This window comes from Phodopus roborovskii, unplaced genomic scaffold (genome assembly GCF_943737965.1).
Source record: "Phodopus roborovskii unplaced genomic scaffold, PHOROB, whole genome shotgun sequence".
Classification (NCBI taxonomy): domain Eukaryota; kingdom Metazoa; phylum Chordata; class Mammalia; order Rodentia; family Cricetidae; genus Phodopus; species Phodopus roborovskii.
The window spans coordinates 436,953-460,783 of record NW_026126515.1 but is presented as its reverse complement, the minus strand read 5'-3'; the positions used below and the strand labels follow the sequence as shown (position 1 = coordinate 460,783).

At 35.6% G+C, this 23,831-nt stretch overlaps 1 protein-coding gene across 12 annotated transcripts in view; it reads right to left on the bottom strand.

The window, feature by feature from the left end:
• Gphn (gephyrin) overlaps positions 1-23,831 on the bottom strand; it is a 360,226-nt gene that overhangs the window by 141,052 nt on the left and 195,343 nt on the right. For 9 of the 12 annotated variants that reach the window (XM_051196176.1, XM_051196182.1, XM_051196175.1 and 6 more), the window contains one exon: positions 6,908-7,042. In XM_051196176.1, the coding sequence (XP_051052133.1) occupies positions 6,908-7,042 (135 nt within the window). Of the gene's footprint in view, positions 1-6,907; positions 7,043-22,819; positions 22,925-23,831 lie in introns of all 12 variants that reach the window. The other 3 variants (XM_051196174.1, XM_051196177.1, XM_051196179.1) reach the window with 1 other exon arrangement.

The following is a 23,831-nucleotide window of genomic DNA, read 5'->3' as shown; positions in this document are numbered from 1 at the left end:
AGGCAGTGAGCACAGCTCTCAGGTCTGGCGGTAAAGGTACCCACCGCCATCTTTGATAGACGGTGGCTAATGCAGCTGTGGCTTTCATTTTAGCAATGTTGTTGTTTATCAGATAAAAGACTCATGGCCAGAAAAGATACAGACTTACAGATTCAGAATAAGAAAGACCTCTGAAGGTTTACAGTGTATTTATTTAAAAATATATGTAGGCTTGGGAGAGAAAAAGAAACAGGATAAAATGGTTTAAAAAAAAAAAGAATAATAAAATGATAGAGAGTCTGGATACTATATGCTGTTCTGTTATCTTTAAATTGTTTGACTGCTGAGGAAATAACAACAACTGTTAAAAGAAATACTGAAGGGTTAATTCAATTTATATATTTTAAATATGCTTTGACTCCAAAATTTAAGTTCAAGGACAGGTTACTGGGGAAAAGTATTTCTGTTTTTGTTTCCACATAAAATGAAAAGGTGTGGATTCCTTCCAGACTAACATGGTTTGATCATGCAAGGTCCCCCTGACAGCTGGGATACTGCAGCCTTGCAGACCACTACAGCCAGCATTTAGACAGGTTTCTGTGTTTTCTCAGGTTCCCCTTGGGATTGACAGTGACCCATACAGGAGGAGGCAGTTTGGAGAGAATGATGGCCTCATCCCCAATATTGTTTACAAATGTCTGTTTTCATCTAAATGAGGTTGTTTATAAATAGTTAATGATCATAATAAATTTCTTTCTAAAGAAAAAAAGGAAATATATTATCGAAATGTATACTTTGCATTGGTATGGATTTGGGTTATTGATACAAATTTAAGGTCAATTTTGTTATATGTTTATTTCTACTCTTGTTTAGGTATTGTGTTTATACAGCTCTTTTAAAAACATAATCTATAATTAAATACAGATTATAGCTACCTATAATAATCAAAACCTAGATTTTCTAGATATACAGAGATATATTTAAAATGGACAGATAATCTTCAAAACCTTTAAAAACCGACAGAATATGGCATTTGAAGTGGTTTTATTACAGTTGTTCATACTCCTTGCAACTCCAATTACATCAGAGAGGAAGATGGGCATCAAAGACACTCTTTATGGAGTTTGCTTTCAATATGGCAAGACTAGCCATTTGGCCAAGAAACTGCTCTTGCTTAGACTATTTGACTGTATGTATACTGTTTAAACTGGACATACAGGACCCACAGGAAAGTGACTGCTCAACTTGCTAAAACAAGATGGGACAGTCCTTCAGGGTTCTTGCTTCATGAAAGAGTCTGCAGGACACAGAGAAAAATGACTGACAAACTGGCAATACAGGCTGGACAGTTTCAAATTTCTTGCTTCGCTGAAGTCTGCCCAACACTTTAGGCCTGTAAAATGAAATTGCATGCCCCAACGTTACAGAAAAACTTTGAGTGACTGTCTAGGCAGTGAGATGTCTCTGTCAGTTTCAGAGTTTATATATCATCCTTCTAAGGTCATTGATGGAGTTGAAGGCAGATAGTCATGGTTATGTTTTTCCTTAGTTATGATAAAACTTTAGATTCACAAAGATAGGATAGATGACAGAATATTTTCTTTAAATTATGCCAAATGTTAATGGACTAAATATTGTTAACTATATTTCTTTCTTGACAACTGTTCTGTATATGTAATTTTACTATGTTAAAATGAAAACGTTCCTTTAATTAGACAGAAAAGAGATGATGGGGCATGTCCTTCTGTGTGTTGTGAATGTTTCTCTTATTGGTTGATGAATAAATGCTGACTGGCCAGTAGCCAGGCAGGATCTATAAGCAGGGCTACCAGACTAGGAGAATTCTGGGAAGAGAAAAGGCAGGAAGCGGACAAGAGGGAGATGCTGTGTAGCCACCAGACACTGAGCCTACACAGAAACTTAAAATAAGTCCTAATTTTTTATTTTGTTTGAATGTAAGATTAGGTACTAATATATTAAAGTAAGGGCTTTTATGAAAAGATTTCAATTATATATTTTTAAATAACTCCATAAATTATTCAGTTAGATATTAAGTTTACATTTTATTTATAAGCATAACAAGATAATTTCCTGATAACTCTTTATATAAATTCTTTTTTTCTCCTATCAATCATAACATTATCTTTTAATTTATATGGAACAGAGAATAGATGACTACAATCTACATTACCTTGTAAAAATATTAAAATTAAGGTGCTTGGAAAAGGAAAAGATAACAAAATCCGTCCTTAAAATATTCTTTTGGATTTTCCCCATCTTTTTTTATAGATTTTGTTGTTTGTCATAACTGAAAATCAACAAATCAACACTGAGCTTAGTGATAAATCATGTTTGTAAGAGAAGTTCTCTGCTACAGCCTTAATCTTTTATTAAACCCTTTTTGGAAGACTATCATCATGGTAGAACTTGAGTGCTCTAAATATTGGACATATTTCTTTAGAATCAATTTACCATTTCATTTCATTTGACTTACACATGATTTCATTTAGGGGTAACAAAAGACAAAACCCCCAAATTTTTATTATAAAATTGTCTACATTACCACAAAGCAAAAAGAGTGACATTACTTCCAGTAAGAATTCATTGTAAGAAAATATGTGATCCAAGAAAAAATATTTTCCTGATGAAAGTAAAATATTAAGCCGGGCAGTGGTGGCACACACCTTTAATCCCAGTACTTGAGAGACAGGCAGGCAGATATCTGTGAGTTCCAGGCCAGCCAGGTAGAGAAACCTTGTTTTGAAAAGTCAAATTAAAAAAAAAAAAAGAAAAGAAAATATTAAAATATTTGACCCAATAAATATCTCATGGTGGGAATTACATTCAATGAACAATTGCTATATTTTAATATCTGACTATCATCATTGGATTGTGAAAAGAGAACAACTAAAGCAAAAATAAGACTGTATTTTACCCAGTGAATTTGTTCTTATAGATAGACAGAAGAATCCTAGAGGAGCAAAACTTAGACAAAGATATAATATGCAATACACATAAACACAAAATGTTCAACGTTTGACATTGCCATTACCTAGAGAAATGAGTGCTCACATGTAAAGGACAGAAAGAATTTCATCTTATTCAGTATTAAAATCTAGTGAAACAACCCAAAAACCCTACAGAATAAAATTATTAGGTTTCTTATATTCATCACCATTTTTATTTAATTATTTGAGATGGTATTGCTATGTAGCCTAGGTTGGTCCTGAACTCAAAATTCTCCTGTCATATGCCCACAGTGTGGATTACAGATATGTGCTACCAGGGCTTTTCGTTTATCTGGTGCTGGGGGTGCACCTTAAAGTCTTGAACATCTTAGACAAATATACTATTGAGCTATATCCCAAATCTTTCATACAAGTTTCCATAAACAATCACTTGAGTGAATCTGAAGATAATTCTCAAATTATTTTGTACTTCTGTTAGGGAACCATAACATTTCATTGTACTAAATTTTAATTTGTAGTAGCCACTTATGTTTTCAAAGGCAGTAAATATTGTCTACTGGCTCATTATTCCTTTCTTACAAATAGGCAAAGCCAGTCTCAAATAGACAAAAAACTGAAAAAATATTTAGTATCTTGTTTAATGTTAGTGAGACTTTTAAAGAGAGAAGTAAGTATTGGAATCCATACTCTTACTCTGACTCTTACCAGGGTCAAGTGCTCTTTCTAAAGATGATCATTCAAGATTATGTGGTATTTCTGATACAAAAAATTCATTTGAGCATATATTTTTATGTGATACATTTATGATACATGCTTAATCTGAAACATAGAAAGATGATTTCTATAGAGTTGAATAATATGCACAAACTTATAAATATTACATCTAAAAGGCAGTAAAAACAGGAATGGAAAATTTAAATGTACTTTCAGTTCCACACAGAATAGCACTTCTTGCATACTTCACAAATACCTCTTATTGAACACATCAAGTCAAAATGCAATTTCTTTCCTTAAAAAACCTTGAAAATTAGTTTTCTTTTATGCCCTAATACAGTTAATATTAACATCTACCTTGTACCTTAAATTAGTAACTTAAGAATCTGTCTTTTTTCATCTTCATTTCTGTTCTAGATTATTATGATACAGAATTAAAATAAACACTTTATTCAGGACAGAGTTAAAAGCTAACATCTATCTATGGTCTTGAAACTTAACTTGGGGGAAAACAGGATGAGCATTGGGAAGTCATGTCTAAAAATCAGCATGTTTGAAAACAGATGCTGAATACTGTTATGGATGGTTTTCCAACAAGCCTGGTCCTGCAACACCCTTGCCCCAAATGAACACTCAGAGACTTATATTTATTATAATCCTATTGGCTGTTGGCTAGGGCTTCTTATTTCTTAGCACTGTCTTAATTATTAACTCATTTCTATTAATCTATGTATTTCCACAGTCTTATCTTACAAGAGAATGTCTCACATCCTCTCTTCCCTGGGCTCACATGATGACTCTACCTCTGCCTACACCTCCCAGAATTCTCATCATCTCCTAGTCCCACCGATCTTGCTGCTCTATTGGCCACAGTGTTTTACTCATCAACAATAAGAGAAACATATGTATAGAAGACATCCCATCAGAATACCAAATTAAGGAAACTCATGTAATAATGAACACATTTACTGAGAGTTCTTAATAGTAACAAATGTTGTTAAAGTGGTCATTACTGGTAAACATGACTTTTAGAATGCATATGCAAGAAAAAAATTAATTTTTGACTTTCACTCATTCTTCGTATCCCTATTGAAATATTTGTCTTTAGAGAGATCTTATTTTAATCATTATTCCTTTTAAATATTAATATCCAAAATAGTTTATTATGTTAGTATTTTAACCTCACACAAATTTTATTTCAAAAATTAGACAAAGGCAAAATTTTATTTTCTGATTCCTGGCATACTCCTTCCTTCCTTCCTTCCTTCCTTCCTTCCTTCCTTCCTTCCTTCCTTCTTTCCTTCCTTTCTTTCTCCTTCCCTCCCTCCCTCCCTCCTTCCCTCCACCATCTACTTTCTTCTTGCTCTCCCCTCCCCTCTCTGTGTTTTTGAGATATGTTCTTATTTTGTATCCCAGGTTGTTATGGAACTTACTATAGAGCCCCATATTGACTTCAAACTTCTGTGATCCTCCTGCCTCATCTCTTGAGTGCTGGAATTACAGGCAAAAGATACTAGGCCAAGCTAATAACTGTAACTTTAAGGCATACATCCTACTACTGGGAAAATTTTATAAAATAGTATCTTCTTTTTAGATTGAAAGGTAGTACTTTATTTTTTATGATCACTTTGAACATGTAAATATCAACTAATAACAACATCAAAAGAAGCCACTTGCTTGATTAAAGTCATTGAATAAGCACATTCATTTCATAAACACATAATTTGAATTTTACTTTGGTGAAATTAGAAGTGATTCAAAATGATACTAGCTATCCTCTTTGTAAAAAGGACATTTTGAGACCTAAGAACAATTTCATGTAATTATATTTAGCCTAAAGTATTTTTCAAACATATTTATGTTATAGCACATTGACAATAATGGAAAAAATATACTGTGTTTTTAGTAGTTTTGCATATTTAGCTGTTAGGTCTTAATATGTGGTAGATTAAAACACCTTTCAGCCAACTTAAGTTTTAGTCTAGCATCTATACTAAGAATTTAATGCAGTCAAGATCATAGATTATTTTATTTAGTTAATATGATAAAATGTAAAATGTGGCTGACACCCAAGTAACACTAACATATATTTTATGGCTAGAATGTCTTCACAGTTTTTTTTCTTAAGATTTACAACCTCAATTTTAAAATGTTAACATTGTTACTTCTTTTGACACCTATCTCAATACAATGATATACAAATATAATAGTAACATGATGAAGATTTACCTAAGAATATTCTATCATCTGTTGTAAAATGTAAAGAAAAAACTACACACATTATAACATCAACAATTTTGAGATGATTTCTAGTCAAATAAATTTATCTCATAAAACTGGTAGAATACTTGTATTTGAAGGAGAAAGCTAGACTTGATTTCAAATCTGATGATGGGGAAAAAGGCTAGTATGAAAAATGATCACAATCTTAGGACAAATTTAGTATATAGCTTGATATCTAATACAATGTCACATTAAATAAGAAATTAATATTTAATATCAATATTGGTTTCTTCACAAATAGAACTTGAAAGAACAAGTGAGTAATTTTTACACAGAGGAGATATTCCAGAAGGTAGGGAAACAGTATGTAAGTTTGGTCATTACTTTATCTTACACGCAAAATATGAGGTATTAAATAGTGCTTATCTTTCCTCCACCACAATTCAGGGGCAGACTATAAAAAAATAAAAACTAAGAAACTCCCACCTTCTCCCAAAGGTTGGCATTAAAACTTTCTTTCTAACAAATTTAGTTTTGTTTCCAAATAAGAGGCAGCAATATTCCAAGTCAAGTCTGTTTGAAAATTTTTTCAGAATGATATTAGAGCAGGTAAGTATCCAAGCCTGAAGTTTAAAAGAAAAAAAAAATAAATAAAAATAACCCCATTTGTTGTATTATTTTTGTTAATATTGCTGATTATTGGCCAAAAATACATTCATCCTCAGAATAATTTATTTTTATACCAACATTGATAAATTTCCTAAAAAATAATTGGTCTATCACAAAGAAACGCAACTTACAGAAAGTGGTATCTTTACCTGTGATGTAAGAACAGGCATATTGTATACACGCCTACTATCTTAATAAGATAATCTATAAAACAACAGGTGGTAGCTATCATATATTCCATTCATTTTTACCAGTATTTTGCATGCAATCCAACGTTGACAAGCAGGAAAATATTTGTTAGTCTTCTCACAATTCATAGGAGAGACACATAAGATGCAAGGACCTGCACTTACTTTTGGTGTTGGACAAGAAGCTGTAGAGAGGCGAGATGTAGCCTGAGCACGGGGCGATTCTGAAGGAGTAGTGCTGAGGGAGGCTGTGTCTCGTGGGAGCACCTGAACACCACGAGAAATGATGGAATCTGGAATCTAAACAAGAATGACTGTAGTTTAACATTATGAAAAGGCCACAGCATATAAAATTAGCACTCACATCTTTGTTTTTGATTTTTTTCATTCTTTGCTATTCAGTTCTCATACAGTTGGTGTCACATATATAAGCAGATGTAATATTTGATTCAGATATTTTTAGCTTTATAATTTTTTCTGACAAAAATTATAGTAGTCCAGCATTGTGGTTAGGAGAAAATATGTTACTCAATAACTGATTTTGCCATTTAGTACTTTGAATTCTTGAGTAAGACACTCCTAGATTTTTAAATTTCATTTTTCAACATTTCATCTTCTCTGCTTCTGACTTCTTTTGACATTATCAAGTAGCTATTTTGTGCTCTTTGATTTCCAGTTTGGTTATTCCAGACATCAGGGCCAGGCATGAGAGCAAGGAAAACAAGGTTTCTATTTATTTCCCTCAGTTCATCAGAAGTTAGATGTGTCCCTCATCTACAGACCATAGTTCTGTTCTTACATGTGTAGCTCTTTCTATGTATGGCGATAGAGTTCCTTGAATTCTCAGGATCCCTTTTTGTCAAATTCAATTTCGAACAGTAAGGGTATTTTTGCTTATTAATCCCACAGAAATTAACATTGCCTTCCTGCTTTCTCTAAATTCAGTATAAATATGTTTGCCTTTATTAAAAATCTGAACTACTTATTTAAATGTGCTATCTCACTTTTGCTAGGACACTGATGAATATGTCATTCCCAGCAACATTTTTTTTTCATCTGAAAATTGAGGACAAAAATAGCATTTGGCTTCTCAGGTTACTCTGATGATTAAGTAAGATAATGTTTATAAGTTACTCAGCAGCTTGAAATAGTAAATATTTAATAAATGCTTTGGGTATTAGGTTATATTTATGAATTCATATGTTGATGACTGATATGATTCATTATCACTATTCTAAAAATATAAACAAAACGAGAAATGGTGTAGATTTTAAATATAAAATTTGTTAAATCTATTACTTTAGACCATGAATAATTTGGATAATTTGTGCTAGAGTATTAAAGGTAGATTACCAGTTTAAGAATGGGAACTGGAGGCTATAAATATCCAGAAACGCTACCTACCTGGGATCTTGAGGGGTCACACCATGTGTGAGTCAGGTAGTCAATTTTCACTATCCTTCCCTGCCCTTTATTATGGTCCCTCTAGTAGCAGCAGGCTTTTATATGCCCTCCTCTCACCATACCTCCATTCCCTGGGCACTACTGCATCTTAATAGGTACCCAGCTTAGCTCTTTTCTTTGAACCCTATCAAACCTCTCTTCTAGCCCTTCCCTATTCCTGTGTCAGCTGCTGACACCTAGAAACATTCTCTGAAGGACACCTGGTGGCAACACCTGACTGGTACTCAGGTAAAAAATTCTTACTCTCTTTCCTGTCTTCCATTATGATCTTTTCATCTTAATCCTATAGAAGCCTGCTTCCATGTGCCCTTCCTCCCACTTCAATACCATTCAATAGAGACTTCAATTTTTGATACAGATCCAGGATCTACCTAGTCCTTTCATCGCTGTCTCTCAAGACATGTCCTTTGTCATACATACTAAAACCCACTTACAGGAGAATCTGCTCTCCACCTCCAACTCCTTGGGTATCTAGCCTTTTGTTGTGGACAGGAACCCCTTAGCTCTTTCCCAAAGTTCCTCTCAGCCTTTTAGCACTCTCTATTCCATGCCATCCAACAACTTGCAGTACACTTTATACCAGGGACCACATAGTCAACAAAATGTGTAAGATCCCGAGAGAACAACAGCATCCAAAGAACAAAAATGTCCATATGATAACGACAAAAGCAGACATTAGCATCTAGAAATACCCCAATCACCATTATACTAGATGCCTAGACACCACTGCAAAAATGCACACTAACAGACAACATGCTTTGACTAGAAACCAGTAACTATATTACAGTATGCCCTGAAATATTCAGTATAGTTCAAGCATAAGACAATGATTTCAAATTAGCACTAGAGAGGAATGTAAAGTGGGAGGATACAGGAGTTCAGTGCAGTTTGAGGTTTGAGGGAGAGCAATGCAGTCTGTAGTCACTCTGAGGACAGATTTGCCCCCCTTCAGTCTACTCATTGGTAGAGGTAAGAACTCTCTATTGGTTTGGATGCTTGCTTTTCTGACCTTCAGCTTGAACCCCAAAATCTGTCTCTGAGTTTATATTATCCATGCTACAATTATCCTTTAATGAATACATTTATTATATATAATAACAAAGGAAAAAGAAGTCATGAATTTAAAGTATAGGGAGCAAGTGGTGGGAGCGCATGGGCAGGTTTGGAGGAAGGACAGAGGAAATGATGTAAATATAATCTGAAGAAAAAATTTAGGAAAATAATATAATTCCCCAGCCGGAGAGTTTTGGCTCCAATACAAATGTGGTAAAGTAGAAAAGCAGAAGTCTGTAGGATCAACAGTTGCAAACAACAAAACCATTAGATAAAAGGAGGAGATGAAATGAACAAATTAGGTATTGATCTAATCCAAGACATGGAAGACTTCAGGAAAGTAATTTAAAGACCTCCCATGTTTATGGATTGATGGAATTAATTTTAAAGTGGTTATATTATCAAAAGCAAACTTAAGTAGAATATCCATCAAAATTCTTACAACATTCTTCCTGGAGATTGAAAAAAATTAAGAAGTTTAGATAGAAACACAACAGACTCAGAATACTTAAAGCATTTTTGAATAAAACTAGCAATTGTAAAAGCATCAAAATACTTAACTCATTATTATAGAGCCAAAGTCAAGAAGAATATGGTATTCTCTCAAAAACAGACACACAGACCAAATGAAGAACAAAAGCCACCTGATTCTACACAAGGGTGGCAAAAACACACTGGAGAAAAGGTATTCTCTTTAACAAGTGGTAGCTGTAAGGCAGGATGCCCAGATATACAAGGTGAAACCAGATTTCTGTTTTATCTTGTACTAAAACCAAAACAAAATGTATTAGGGATTTAAGGTAAGAATTGAAACTGTGAAATTACTAGGAAAAAATATTTCAAGATATAAAGATGTGAAATGAGTTTCTGAATAGGACAACTCAGGAAATAAGAGCAAGGAGGACTACAGCAAATAAGGAGCTTCTTCATAGTACTGAAGACAATTGCCAGAATGAACAGAAAGCCTATGGAATGGAAGAACAATCTAGCCAGCTAGTTACAAGGCAATGGGTTAATATACGGTAGATAGAACAAAAAGATAAAATATTAAAAGAACAAATAAAAAGTACAGATAAAATCAAAACTTTTCCTCAAAGGAGACTTGCCTATCTCGTGGAGCAACTCTGAACAAAGGAGACCTGCCTATCCACACGGGACCACCCATAATTTCCACCTGCTTGGTCTCAGACCCCACCTCCAGTCCTCTGCTGGAGTCCAGGGCCCCTCCCAGATTTCCACCTATCTCTGGGGATCCACTCTGAGCTCCTGCCCTCAAGATCCTTGACCCCCAAATCCAGGCCTCTGCTAAAGAAAGAGGCCTCAGCAGGAGAGTTCCAGTTTCCAGTGAGATCCAACTATCCTGCAAAACCTTCCCAAGTTTCAGCTCAGCCTTTGTCCTCTTCCGCCAGCTATTGGCCAGAGGTGAGTCTGGACCCAATCAGGGCTGCCTCTCCCCTACAACCTCTCCCCCCACCCAGAACTCCCTGGGTTGGACCCTGATCCTGCTGCTCCTGTCTCCTGTCCCCATCAAGAGCACCCTTGGAGCTCTGATAAATCCCCACCACGAGCCTGCCCTCCCCTACCCTGTAACCTACCCTGCCCACAGTCCTGCTGCTATGGTTGAGCACTGGGACAGAGGGTGGAGCCAATAGTCCACCCTACTTCGGAGACCTCTCGGAGCAACTCTGCACAAAGGAGACCTGCCTATCCACGCAGGACCACCCATAATTTCAACCTGCTTGGTCTCTGACCCCTACCTCCAGTCCTCAGCTTGAGTCCCAGGCCCCTCCCAGAGATCTGCCTATCTCTGCAGGACCACTGTGAGTTCCTGCTGGCATCTTCTACTGGATCCTCATCCTTGACCCCATCCCTGGGTCTCTGTCTGCGGAGAGACCTCCTAGAGACCTTGGACCACACAGAGCTACAGATATTGAATCTCTGACCCACATAAGCCCACCGGGGAAGTACCATAGAGAGAGGGGGAGACCCCACCAACACCTACTGGAAGAAGTTATGGGAAGAAGGCAATACAAGAAAACACCTAACAACAGAAAGACAAGCATGACACCACCAGAATCTAGGGAATCTACATCAACTAGAACAGAACACAACAACAAAGAAGAGGAAGCAGAAGGAAACGACTTAAAAATTACCATCAAAAAAATGATAGAGGCCCTCAAAGAAGATGTGAGAAAATCCCTTAAAGAAATGGTGGAAAAAACAAACAAAAAAGTGGAAGAAATGAACAAATTCCTTAAGGAAAGTACAGAAAGCCAAGAAAAAACAATTAAGCAGGTAAAGGAAATGGTTCAAGACTTGAAAAGTGAAATAGAGAAAATAAAGGTAACACAAACCGAAGGAATGCTGGAAATAGAAAAACTGGGTAAAAAATCGGCAATTACAGACACAAGCATAACCAACAGAATTCAAGAGATGGAAGAGAGAATCTCAGGCGCAGAAGATAAACTAGAAGAAATAGATTCACTGACCAAAGAAAATCATAAATCCAACAAATCCTTAACACAAAACATCCAGGAAATGTGGGACACCATGAAAAGGCGAAAGCTAAGAATAATAGGCATAGAGGAAGGTGAGGAAGTTCAGCTCAAAGGTGCTGCAAACATATTCAACAAAATCATTGAGGAAAACTTTCCAAATCTGAAGAAGGACATGCCCATGAAAGTACAAGAAGCAGACCGAACCCCAAATATGCTGGACCTAAGAAAAAAGACCCCTCGACATATAATAAACACCTAGCATACAGAATAAAGAAAGAATATTAAGAGCAGCAAAGGAAAAAGGACAGGTAACATATAAAGGCAGACCTATCAAAATTACCCCTGATTTCTCCATGGAAACCCTCAAGGCCAGAAGGTCCTGGATAGATGTTCTAAAAGTATTAAGAGAACACGGATGACAGCCTAGGCTACTATATCCAGCAAAACTCTCAATCACTATAGATGGAGAAAACAAGATATTTAATGACAAAACCAGATTTTCCCAATACGTATCTACAAATCCAGCCCTACAGAAATTATTGGAAGGAAAACTCCAACCCAAGGAAGGTAACTATGCCCACAAAAATGTAGGCAATAGATAATCCAACTACACCAGAAACCAAGGGTAAAGCAGAACTAATATATTCACAATACCTCTGCCAACAAGAAACCTAAATCAAACAAGCATCAACAATCAATGGTCCTTACCCTCAACATTAATGGTCTTAACTCACCTATAAAAATACACAGGCTAACAGAATGGATACGAAGACAGAATCCATCCTTCTGTTGCATACAAGAAACACATCTAAGTTTCAAAGATAGACATTACCTCAGGGTAAAGGGTTGGGAAAAGATTTTCCAATCAAATGAAAATAAGAACCAAGCAGGCGTAGCTATCCTAATATCTAACAAGTTAGACTTCAAATCAAAATTAATCAAAAGAGATGAAGACGGTCATTTCATATTCATTGCAGGAGAAATCCATCAACAAAAAGTCTCAGTTATGAACATCTATGACCCCAATACAAAGTCACCCACATTCGGAAAAGAACACTACTAAAACTCAAAGCTCATATAAAACCTCACCCACTTATAGTGGGAGACTTCACTCCACGCTCAACACTAGACAGGACCACAAATCAGAAACTCAACAAACAAACATAAGAACTAATAGAAGTTATATCTCAACTGGGGTTAACAGACATCTATAGAACATTCCATCCAAAGACAAAAGAATATACCTTCTTCTCTGATCTACATGGAACCTTCTCTAAAATCGACCACATACTAGGTGGCATAACAAACGTCAACAGATACAAGAGAATAGGAATAGTCCCCTGTATCTTATCGGACCACCATGCTTTAAAATTGGAATTCAACAACAACACAAATAGCAGAAAACCTGCAAACTCATGGAAACTGAACAATGTGCAATTGCACCACTCCTGGGTCAAAGAAGAAATAAAGAAATTAAGGACTTTCTAATATTCAACGAGAATGAGGACAAAACACACCCGAACTTATGGGACACGTTGAAAGCAGGGCTACAAGGGAAGTTCATTGCACTAAGTGCCCATATGAAGAAAACAGACGATAGTCACATAAGAGAATTAACATCACAACTGAAAGCCTTAGAACAGAGAGAAGCGAATTCACCCCATAGGAGTAGATGCCAGGAAATAATCAACTTGAGGGCTGAAATCAACAAAATAGAAACCAGGAAAACAATACAAAAAAAAAAAAAAAAAAATCAATGCAACAAAGAGTTGGTTTTTTGAGAAAATCAACAAGATTGACAAATCTTTATCCAAATTAACAAAAAAGCAGAGAGAGAACATGCAAATTAACAAAATCAGAAACGAAAAGGGGGACATAACAACAGACACAGAGGAAATCCAGACAATTTTCAGATCATACTTTGAAAATATGTATTCCACAAAAATTGAAAATTCAAAGGAAATTGACAAGTTTCTAGATAACTATCACTTACCAAAATTAAATGAAGAACAGACAAACAACTTAAATAGACCTATAACCTGCAATGAAATAGAAGCAGTCATCAAAAGCCTTCCAACCAAAAAATGTCCAGGGTCAGATGGATTCAATATAGAATTCTACCAGACATTCAAGGAAGACCTAATACCAATACTGCTCAAACTGTTCCACAAGATAGAAACAGAAGGTTCATTGCCAAACTCTTTTTATGAGGCCACAATAACCTTGGTACCCAAGGCTCACAAACACACAACTAAGAAAGAAAACTACAGACCAATATCCCTGATGAACATCGATGCAAAAATACTCTATAAAATACTGACAAACCGAATTCAAGAATACATCAGAGAAATCATCCACCATCACCAAGTAGGCTTCATCCCTGGAATGGAGGAATGGTTTAACATACAAAAATCTATCAATGTGATCCACCATATAAACAAAGAGAAAAAGAAAACCATATGATTATCTCCCTAGATGCTGAAAAAGCCTTCGACAAAATTCAACACCCTTTCATGATAAAGGTCTTGGAGAGATCAGGGATAACAGGAACATACCTAAACATAACAAGAGCAATATACAGCAAACCAACTGCCAACATCAAACTGAATGGAGAGAAACTTAAGCCAATTCCTCTAAAATCAGGAACAAGACAAGGCTGCCCTCTCTCTCCATATCACTTCAATATGGTACTAGAAGTTCTAGCTAATGCTATAAAACAACAAAAGGAGATCAAGGGGATCCAAATTGGAAAGGAAGAAGTCAAACTGTCTCTATTTGCAGATGATATGATAGTTTACATAAGCGACCCGATAAACTCTACCAGGGAACTCCTACAGCTGATAAACACCTTCAGCAAACTAGCAGGATACAAGATAAACTCAAAAAAAATCAGTAGCCCTACTTTTTTCAGACAACAAAGAGACAGAGAAAGAAATCAGAGAAACATCACTCTTTACAATAACCACAAGCAACATAAAGTATCTTGGTGTAACGCTTACCAAACAAGTAAAAGATCTATATAATAAGAACTTTGTGACTCTAAAGAAAGAAATTAAAGAAGATACCAGAAAATGGGCAGATCTCCCATGCTCTTGGATAGGTAGGATAAACATAGTAAAAATGGCAATCTTGCCAAAAGCAATCTACAGAGTCAATGCAATCCCCATTAAAATCCCACCACAATTCTTCACCAACCATGAAAGGATAATAATCAACTTTATATTGAAAAACAAAAGACCCAGGATAGCCAAAACAACCCTATACAATAAAAGAACTTCAGAAGGCATCACCATTCCTGACTTTAAGCTCTACTACAGAGCTATAGTTCTGAAAACAGCCTGGTATTGGCATAAAATTAGACAGGTAGACCAATGGAATCGAATTGAAAATCCTGATATTAACCCACACACTTACGAACACCTGATTTTCGACAAAACAGCTAAAATTATATAATGGGGCGAGGACAGCATCTTCAACAAATGGTGCTGGCACAATTGGATGAGGGTGTGTAGAAGACTGCAGATAGACCCATGTCTGTTGCCATGCACAAAACTCAAGTCCAAATGGATCAAAGAACTCAACATCAATCCAGCCATACTGAACCTCTTAGAAGAGAAAGTAGGAGGTACCCTTGAACAAATTGGTATAGGAGACCGCTTACTGAACATAACTCCAGGGGCACAGACTCTGAGAGAAACAATTAATAAATGGGACCTCTTCAAACTTAGGAGCTTCTGTAAGGCAAAGGACACAGTGGACAAGACCAAACGGCAGCCCACAGACTGGGAAAAGATTTTCACCAATCCTATATCCAACAAAGGGCTGATCTCCAAAATATACAAAGATCTCAAGAAACTAGTCAACAAAACATCAAATAACCCTATTAAAAAATGGGGTACAGAACTGAAGAAAGAATTCTCAATAGAGGAAATCAAAAAGACTGAAAGACACTTAAGAAAATGCTCCACATCCTTAGCTATCAGGGAAATACAAATCAAAATAACTTTGAGATACCATCTTACTCCTGTAAGAATGGCTAAAATTAGAAACTCCAATGATGACTCATGTTGGAAAGGATGTGGAGAAAGGGGAACACTCCTCCACTGCTGGTGGGAGTGCAAACTCATACAGCCATTTTGGAGATCAGTTCCTAAGGAAAATAGGAAATAGTTTACCATAGGACCCGGCAATCCCCCTCTTAAGCCTATACCCAAAGGATTCACATCCATGCAACAAAGACATGTGCTCAACTATGTTCATAGCAGCATTATTTATAATAGCAAGAACTTGGAAGCAACCTAGATGTCTCTCAATTGAAGAATGGTTAATGAAGATGTGGCACATCTACACAATGGAATACTACTCTGCAGAAAAAAATAATGGTATCTTGAAATTCGCAGGCAAGTGGATGGCACTTGAAGAAACCATCCTGAATGAGGTAACCCAGTCACAAAAAGAGGACCACAGTATATACTCACTCATATATGGATTTTAGAACTAGATCAAAGGATCACCAACCTATAATTCACACCACCAGAGGAACTAGGATACAAGGTGTATTCTAAGAGATTCATATAAAGTACCTCACAGAACTGGTAAGGGACAAGTCCCCCAGAGCTCAGGGGAAGTGGGGGGGCAGCGAATGGAGAGAGAAGTAGGAGAAAACGAGGGGGAGGAAAGGAAAACATGTGCGACCAGGAAGATTGAGCCTGGTTAGGAATAGAAGACAGGAGAGAGAGAGAGAGAGAGAGAGAGAGAGAGAGAGAGAGAGAGAACATAAAAAGGGAGCCAATATTGGTTTGTAGATAAAATTGAACACAAAGAAAGGTCTAGAGAACTACAAGACTGCTGCCAAATAAAAATTTGAGCTTCCGTGGAAAGGCTACCATAAATGCCCTTCCCAGAGAGTGAGATCAACAACTAACTTATCCATGGAGCCCTCAACTAATGCCTGTGGGAAACAGGAGCAAACACCCATACATAAACACTGAGTCAAAGTAGAAATCAGATGCAGATGGAGAGGACAAGACCAGGCGGCAGAAACACATATAGACAGCTTACCTGAACAAGGAGGAGCTAACGGACCACCAGGCTGATAGCTGGGATGCCAGCATGGGACTGACTCAGGCCCCCCTGAATATGGGTCTCAGCCAGAAGGACTGAACAGCCTAAGGGACCTCAGACAGTGGAGCCAGGATGTATCCCTGGTCCACAAAAGGACTTTGGGAACACATCCCCAATGGAGGGATAACTGCCTTAATCTAGAGACAGGAGAGAAGCCCTAGTCCCTACTTCACATGACCTGTCAGACCTACATGACCCCAACTGGATGGCATTGCCCATCATATGGAATTGGTGTGGAGGGATGGGAGGGGAGGGGGGTTAGAGTGCATGTGAGAGGGCAGAGAGGTTAAAAGGAAGTGAAGGAGGGAGGGAAGAAGGGAGGGAGGGAGGCAGCGGGAACTGGGATCGACTTGTAAAATAATAAATTAAATTAAAAAAAATGCTTTGACTCCAAAATTTAAGTTCAAGGACAAGTTACTGGGGAAAAGGATTTCTAGTTTTGTTTCCACAGAAAATGAAAAGCTGTGGATTCCTTCTAGACTAATGTGGTTTGATCAAGCCAGACCACCTGAAACAGAGTACCAAGTGATCCTACATTCAAAACAGCTGGAATAATCAGCCTTACAGACTACAGCCAGGATTTCTGCATCATTTTAGAATCCCCCATGACAGCGCCCCTTACCAGCAGGAAGTAGTTTGGAAAGAATGACGCCCAAATTCCCAAATAGTGTCTATAAATGTTTGTTTTCATTTAAATGGACTTGGTTATATAAAATAAATAAAAAAAAATCAACACTTTTCCAAAAGGAGTACAGATGGCCAAAAAATACATGAAAATATGCTTAATACCTTTAGGCATCAGAGAAATGCAAGCCAAATTATGATATTTTATCCCACTACAGTCATAACAATTATCAGAGAGAAACAAACAGAAGGCACAAATGTTATTAAGAATAAAAGAAGCCCTTACACACTGCTCATGGGAATATATATTAGTCCAAATTAGTGTGTAAGTTTCTCAAAAATTAAAAATAGAACCACCATATGATCAAGCTATATAATAACACTGGCTCTCTAACTAAAAGAATCAGAAAATATCTGTGTTACAAACACTCATGTTTCCATGTTTATTAAGGCAGTGTGTCCACAGCAGTCACTTCCTGGGTACCCAACAACAGATGTTATCAATACATACATACACACCATCTATAGTCAAGTTTTGTTAAGACACAGAGTCCATTATGTCATTTGCAAGAAAATGGATGGAATAGCAGATTAGTGTATTAAGCAAATGAGCAAGACTAAAAAATAAATCAAACAAGCATCATGTTTTCTCTTTAAGATATAAATGTAAAAGGTAGGCTCAAATGAGTATGGAAAGATAACACAGAGTAGATAAGAGACGCAGGTGGGGTGAATATTACCAAAGTACATTATGAAAGTATGAAGTATGAAAATGTCTGTAAACCAAAGAACTTCTACAGGTAACATACACTAAAAGCAAAACAAAATAAAACATTAAAAAAACCATACTCTTTGCCTAACTCCTTTTCACTTTCTATTCTAGTTTCCAACAGAAAACCTTCATTTTTAATTCATGCTCTCTATCTAAATTATATGGAAATTATTCCCCCAGATACCAGTTTCCTTGATAACCTTGATATGTATTTATTTTCTGTCCTAATGTATTTATTTATTTTTGTGTACATGTAGCATGTGATTCACGAAGAGAGTTTAGAGGCATCATCATTGTTCTGAACTTTCATTAGTGAAATGAAATTTCCTCTTATCGATCTTCAAAGACATTTTCCTTTTCTGTTGTAAAATCATGGATTACTCATTCTTATAAAGTAGACTATTAAACCTATCAGTTATTTTTTTCAATATATAACACAATCTATCATCTCTGGGTTAAACATAGAAGAGTAGGGTTTAATTTCTTTTTTTTCTATTTTCTTTTTTATTATTATTTATTTTATTTTTTTATTTTACATGTCAATCCCAGTTCCCCCTCCCTCCCTCCCTCCCTCCCTCTTACCTTCTCTGCCCACTTACAACCCTCCCCTCCCCTCCCCCACCCCAATTCCATATGTAGGGCAATGCCATGTAAATCTGTCAGGTCAGTTGAAGTAGGGACTAGGGCTTCTCTCCTGTCTCTAAGTTAAGGGAGTATCCCTCCATGGGGGATGTGCCTGCAAGGTCATTTTGTGCACCAGGGATACATCCTGGCTCCACTGTCTGAGGTCCCTTAGGCTGTTCAGTCCTTCTGGCTGAGACCCATATTCAGGGGGGCCTGAGTCAGTCCCATGCTGGCATCCCAGCTATCAGCCTGGTGGTCCGTTAGCTCCTCCTTGTTCAGGTAAGCTGTCTATATGTGTTTCTGCCGCCTGGTCTTGTCCTCTCCATCTGCATCTGATTTCTACTTTGACTCAGTGTTTATGTATGGGTGTTTGCTCCTGTTTCCCACAGGCATTAGTTGAGGGCTCCATGATGGTGGATTAGTTAGTTGTTGATCTCACTCTCTGGGAAGGGCATTTATGGTAGCCTTTCCACAGTTGCTAAAATTGTTAGTTGGCAGTAGTCATGTAGGTCTCTAGACCTTTCTTTAAATTCAGTTTTCTCTTCAAACCAGTAATGGCTCCCTCATTCAGGATGGTTTCAAGTGTCATCCACTTGCCTGCGAATTTCAAGATACCATTATTTTTTTCTACAGAGTAGTATTCCATTGTGTAGATGTGCCATATCTTCTTTATCCATTCTTTAGTTAAGGGGCATCTAGGTTGCTTCCAGGTTCTTGCTATTATAAATAATGCTGCTATGAACATAGTTGAGCACATGTCTTTTCTGCATGGATGTGGATCATTTGCGTATATGCTTAAGAGGGGGATTGCTGGGTCCTATGGTAAACTATTTCCCATTTTCCTAAGGAACCACCATACTGATCTCCAAAATGGCTGTACAAGTTTGCACTCCCACCAGCAGTGGAGGAGTGTTCCCCTTTCTCCACATTCTCTCCAGCATAAGTTGTCATTGGAGTTTCTAATTTTAGCCATTTTTGCAGGAGTAAGATGGTATCTCAAAGTTGTTTTGATTTGTATTTCCCTGATAGCTAAGGATGTACAGCACTTTAAGTGTCTTTCAGCCTTTTTGATTTCCTCTATTGAGAATTCTTTCTTCAGTTCTGTACACCATTTTTTAATAGGGTTATTTGGTGTTTTGTTGACTAGTTTCTTGAGTTCTTTGTATAATTTGGAGATCAGCCCTTTGTTGGATATAGGATTGGTGAAAATCTTTTCCCAGTCTGTGGGCTGCTGTTTGGTCTTGTCCACTGTGTCCTTTGCCTTACAGAAGCTCCTAAGTTTGAAGAGGTCCCATTTATTAATTGTTGATCTCAGTGTCTGTGCTCCTGGAGTTCCTCTATTTCATATTCCTTACACTCTATCCTCTTGAACTAGGTATCTCACCCAAGTATAATACTTTAGGGAATCCTACTTGATATACTTTAGCCAATAAAAAAATAACTTTAATCTTTTTTGTTTTATTTTCATTTTTATTATTTTTTAAATTTTATCTTAATGAAACCTATACATTACTGTATATTGAAAAAAATTCTTTTTGCTTATAGAGAATAGTATTTCACCTTTATTTCAATTAGTTTTAAGAAAAAAATACCTCATCTAATAAAATTGAGAGGTACCTATGGTTTAAAAGAATGAGATGAAGGACTCGTAAAAACAATATGGTGAGAACCTGATACCTCTATCTTCCATCTTTTATAATTTCTTTTTTATATTTTATTTTGTTATGACAGAACTTTGTTTTCATAGTCCCAAGATAGCATTTCTTGGGATGTGTATTCCTTCTTTCATATTCATATTTAAGCAGAATTTGTGTCTCAGTATTTCAAATAAAGTCAGAGCTGAAAACCATGAGCTCTGATAGGCTTGAATTATGCATTATATGAAGTAATAACTGTGGTCAGATAAAAATAAAATGGTGATATTAAGCCAGCTTACTCAAACTATGTGATGGGAATGTATGCAGTGCAGCTTTTGGAAGAGGGAGTGAGAAATGCTTGCTGAGCAAGCAGCCAAAATTTTTGGCAAAAAAATAATAAGCAGATCATTGGTACCTGCTGAAAAGACAGTACATTTCATTGAACAAGTTTTTCTTTTGGTGATAAGAACAAAATTACTTGGAAAAGTAAACTAGTAATAATAAGTGCAACTCTACCTAGGTTTCAAATTCTTTATGTTCTGGAACAATCTACTGGTGCTTGTATAAAGAAGCACCAAGAATACTAAAGATGTCTTATTGACTGTTACCACTTCTTCTTTTTCCCACTCTTTCCTATGGAGCACAGTATAAAAAAGAAGAACATTAGATACTTTGAGAAGTGACTCATCACTTAGCATAGGAATAAAAATTAAGTCTAGTTAAAAAAATAATAAATGTCTGTTAAAAATGACAAGATGACTAATACTGCACTACTTACAAAAGAATATTAAACCCCAGTCAATATATAAGTTCTTGGGTCCTACCATGATGACATCTACTTATTGCATTTTGGAGCTATTTCCAAAGTTGTTCCTCTAGAAAACTAAGTTACAATAATTGACATCTATCCTACATGATAATTATCTTCTTTCATATGTACCTGAAATGATGGCAGTAAATATGTAAATTATTGGGAGAACTGAAGATGTTATTCAAATAATTAAGAGACTATTTCATTATCGTTTAAAGATTTACTTTTATTAATTTTTTCACTTTACGTATGTTTGTATCTGTTTGTAGACATGTGCACATGAGTTTAAGTGCCCACAGGGGCCAGAAGACTTTGATCCACCGGTTAAAGGTTGTTATGAGTTATCTAACACTGGTGTTGAGAATCAAATTCAGGTTCTTTAAAAGGGCAGAATGTACCCTTGACTGTTTATCCATTCCTACAGTCCTCAAATAATTTGAGGATCTGATCTGATATTATTAGAAAATAGTAACCTATAATCTTGGTTATTAATGTAGAATGTCACAATGATTTTATTTTAAAACCTCAGAATGTTTTCTATAATGGGTATAATAGCATTGTAAGATGTGAATACAAAAAGAAACCTTCAAATTTGGCACTGCTAAAAACCATTCACTAATATTTTTTTATATTAACCACAATTTAAATTTGCTATGTGTGACCAACCCATTTTATTTTCAACCAGATATGCCTTATGGATTGTAAGTGTTAAATTATATGTTTGATAGTGTTATCTTCCAAAAAGCTAATATATACACATATGTAATTCTTAAGTACATTAAGCCAAATTCACCTGATGAATTAGTTTTCTTTTTTCATTTTATTTCTTATGCACAGAACGGATTGCAATGTATTTTTTTGTTTCTATCCATGTTCTAAATTATTGTTATAAAATGATTTATATTTAAGTAGTTTAATTTTAAATTTAACTTTCTTTGCTTTTCATGATTAAAAAATGTAATAAATATCCTTAGGTGCTTGCTTCTAAAGATTAATGATCATTCAAGTTGCAGATTGAACTCTCAGTTTTTGAAGTGAAGGGAAACAAAATGAGATGTAAGCTCAGGAAAATGCAAAGCCATTACAGATTATCAGTTTGATTAAACTTTCTAGGTATTAAGACACAATATAATCCTCCTAAGATACTATCTTAATTAATCTAGGCAATTTATTTAAAGGTTCAATAAAACTGCAAAACAAACAAAAACCAAAAAACTCCAGACCTCTTGAACAACAAATTTCTTGAAAGTCATATGATGAAAGTTCACTGCTACAAATGATAGAATTTTAATGACTGCAGAAGAATTTAGGCACAAAAGATACTATTAAATTCCTTGATGTGATATGTTCAATAACCCTAAAGATCTTTCACAATAAAATAACTCATCTCCTATGTATTACAGCCTACCTCCAAATAAAGGACGTATGATATATATTTGCAAAATTATCATTCAAAACTCATTTTCTTACCCGTTTATCTGCACTGCCTGTTCCATGATGGGAATAACTGATGATACCAGGTATGGGCTGTCCATGTGCCATGAAAACAGCAGGACTGGTGTAGAATGGATGCTTCTAATGTATAACATATAACAATTATGAATACAATGAAGGCAAAGCATGAAATTACAATATAAGCAAAATGATTAAAAGAAAAAAAGTGAACACAAATGGAACAATGAAATATCAAATTTTTCTAAATTCCAAGTGACAAAATCAGCTTTGATTTTGTATGTTGTATTTTCCTTTACAATCAAAATTGATGTTTTAAAGGAACATCAATTAATGTTTCTTAATTAAAAGGTAAACCCTTTTAATTAAGGGTGGAAAAGAAAAAACATACAATGATTTTTAAAATGAACATACTTTATTGATTCCAATAAAAAATAAAAGTTAGTACTTAATAGTATGGTTAGGATTTAATGGATTATTGAATGGTGTACAGACAGAATATGGAAGTGTGTAATAAGGAACTATGTACTGATTAGCTAATGGACCTGAAAAGTACTTCTATATGATTCTGTTTATTTTCAAATAAGGAATTCAGAACTAAGCCATATGAAAAGTCTTTATAGACTTGAAAACTGCCATTGGTAGCATTTACTACATATCTATAAAGTAGTGTCAAGAAGATATATAAGGCTGAAAAAGATGATTTGATTACATGTTTTCAGACATTGACTTTGTCAAAGTTCCCTCAGCAATATAATTCTTGGTTATTGTTCAGAACAATTGAAGAACTGTATTTCCCTAAATGGTAGCAAAATAGTAATAAGGTAATCATTGTCTTACATTGTTAATTAATCAAAAGACAAATATTTTTTTAAAAATTAAAAAAGATTTTCCTATGGTTATTATTCAGACCACTCATGGTACCATATCTATTTCTAGATCCATCTGAAGAAAATCTGTAAACTTTGGTATTGTCCCAACATTTAAATTACTTTATTAAATTAAAAATATATTAATTTCTTCTTTATAC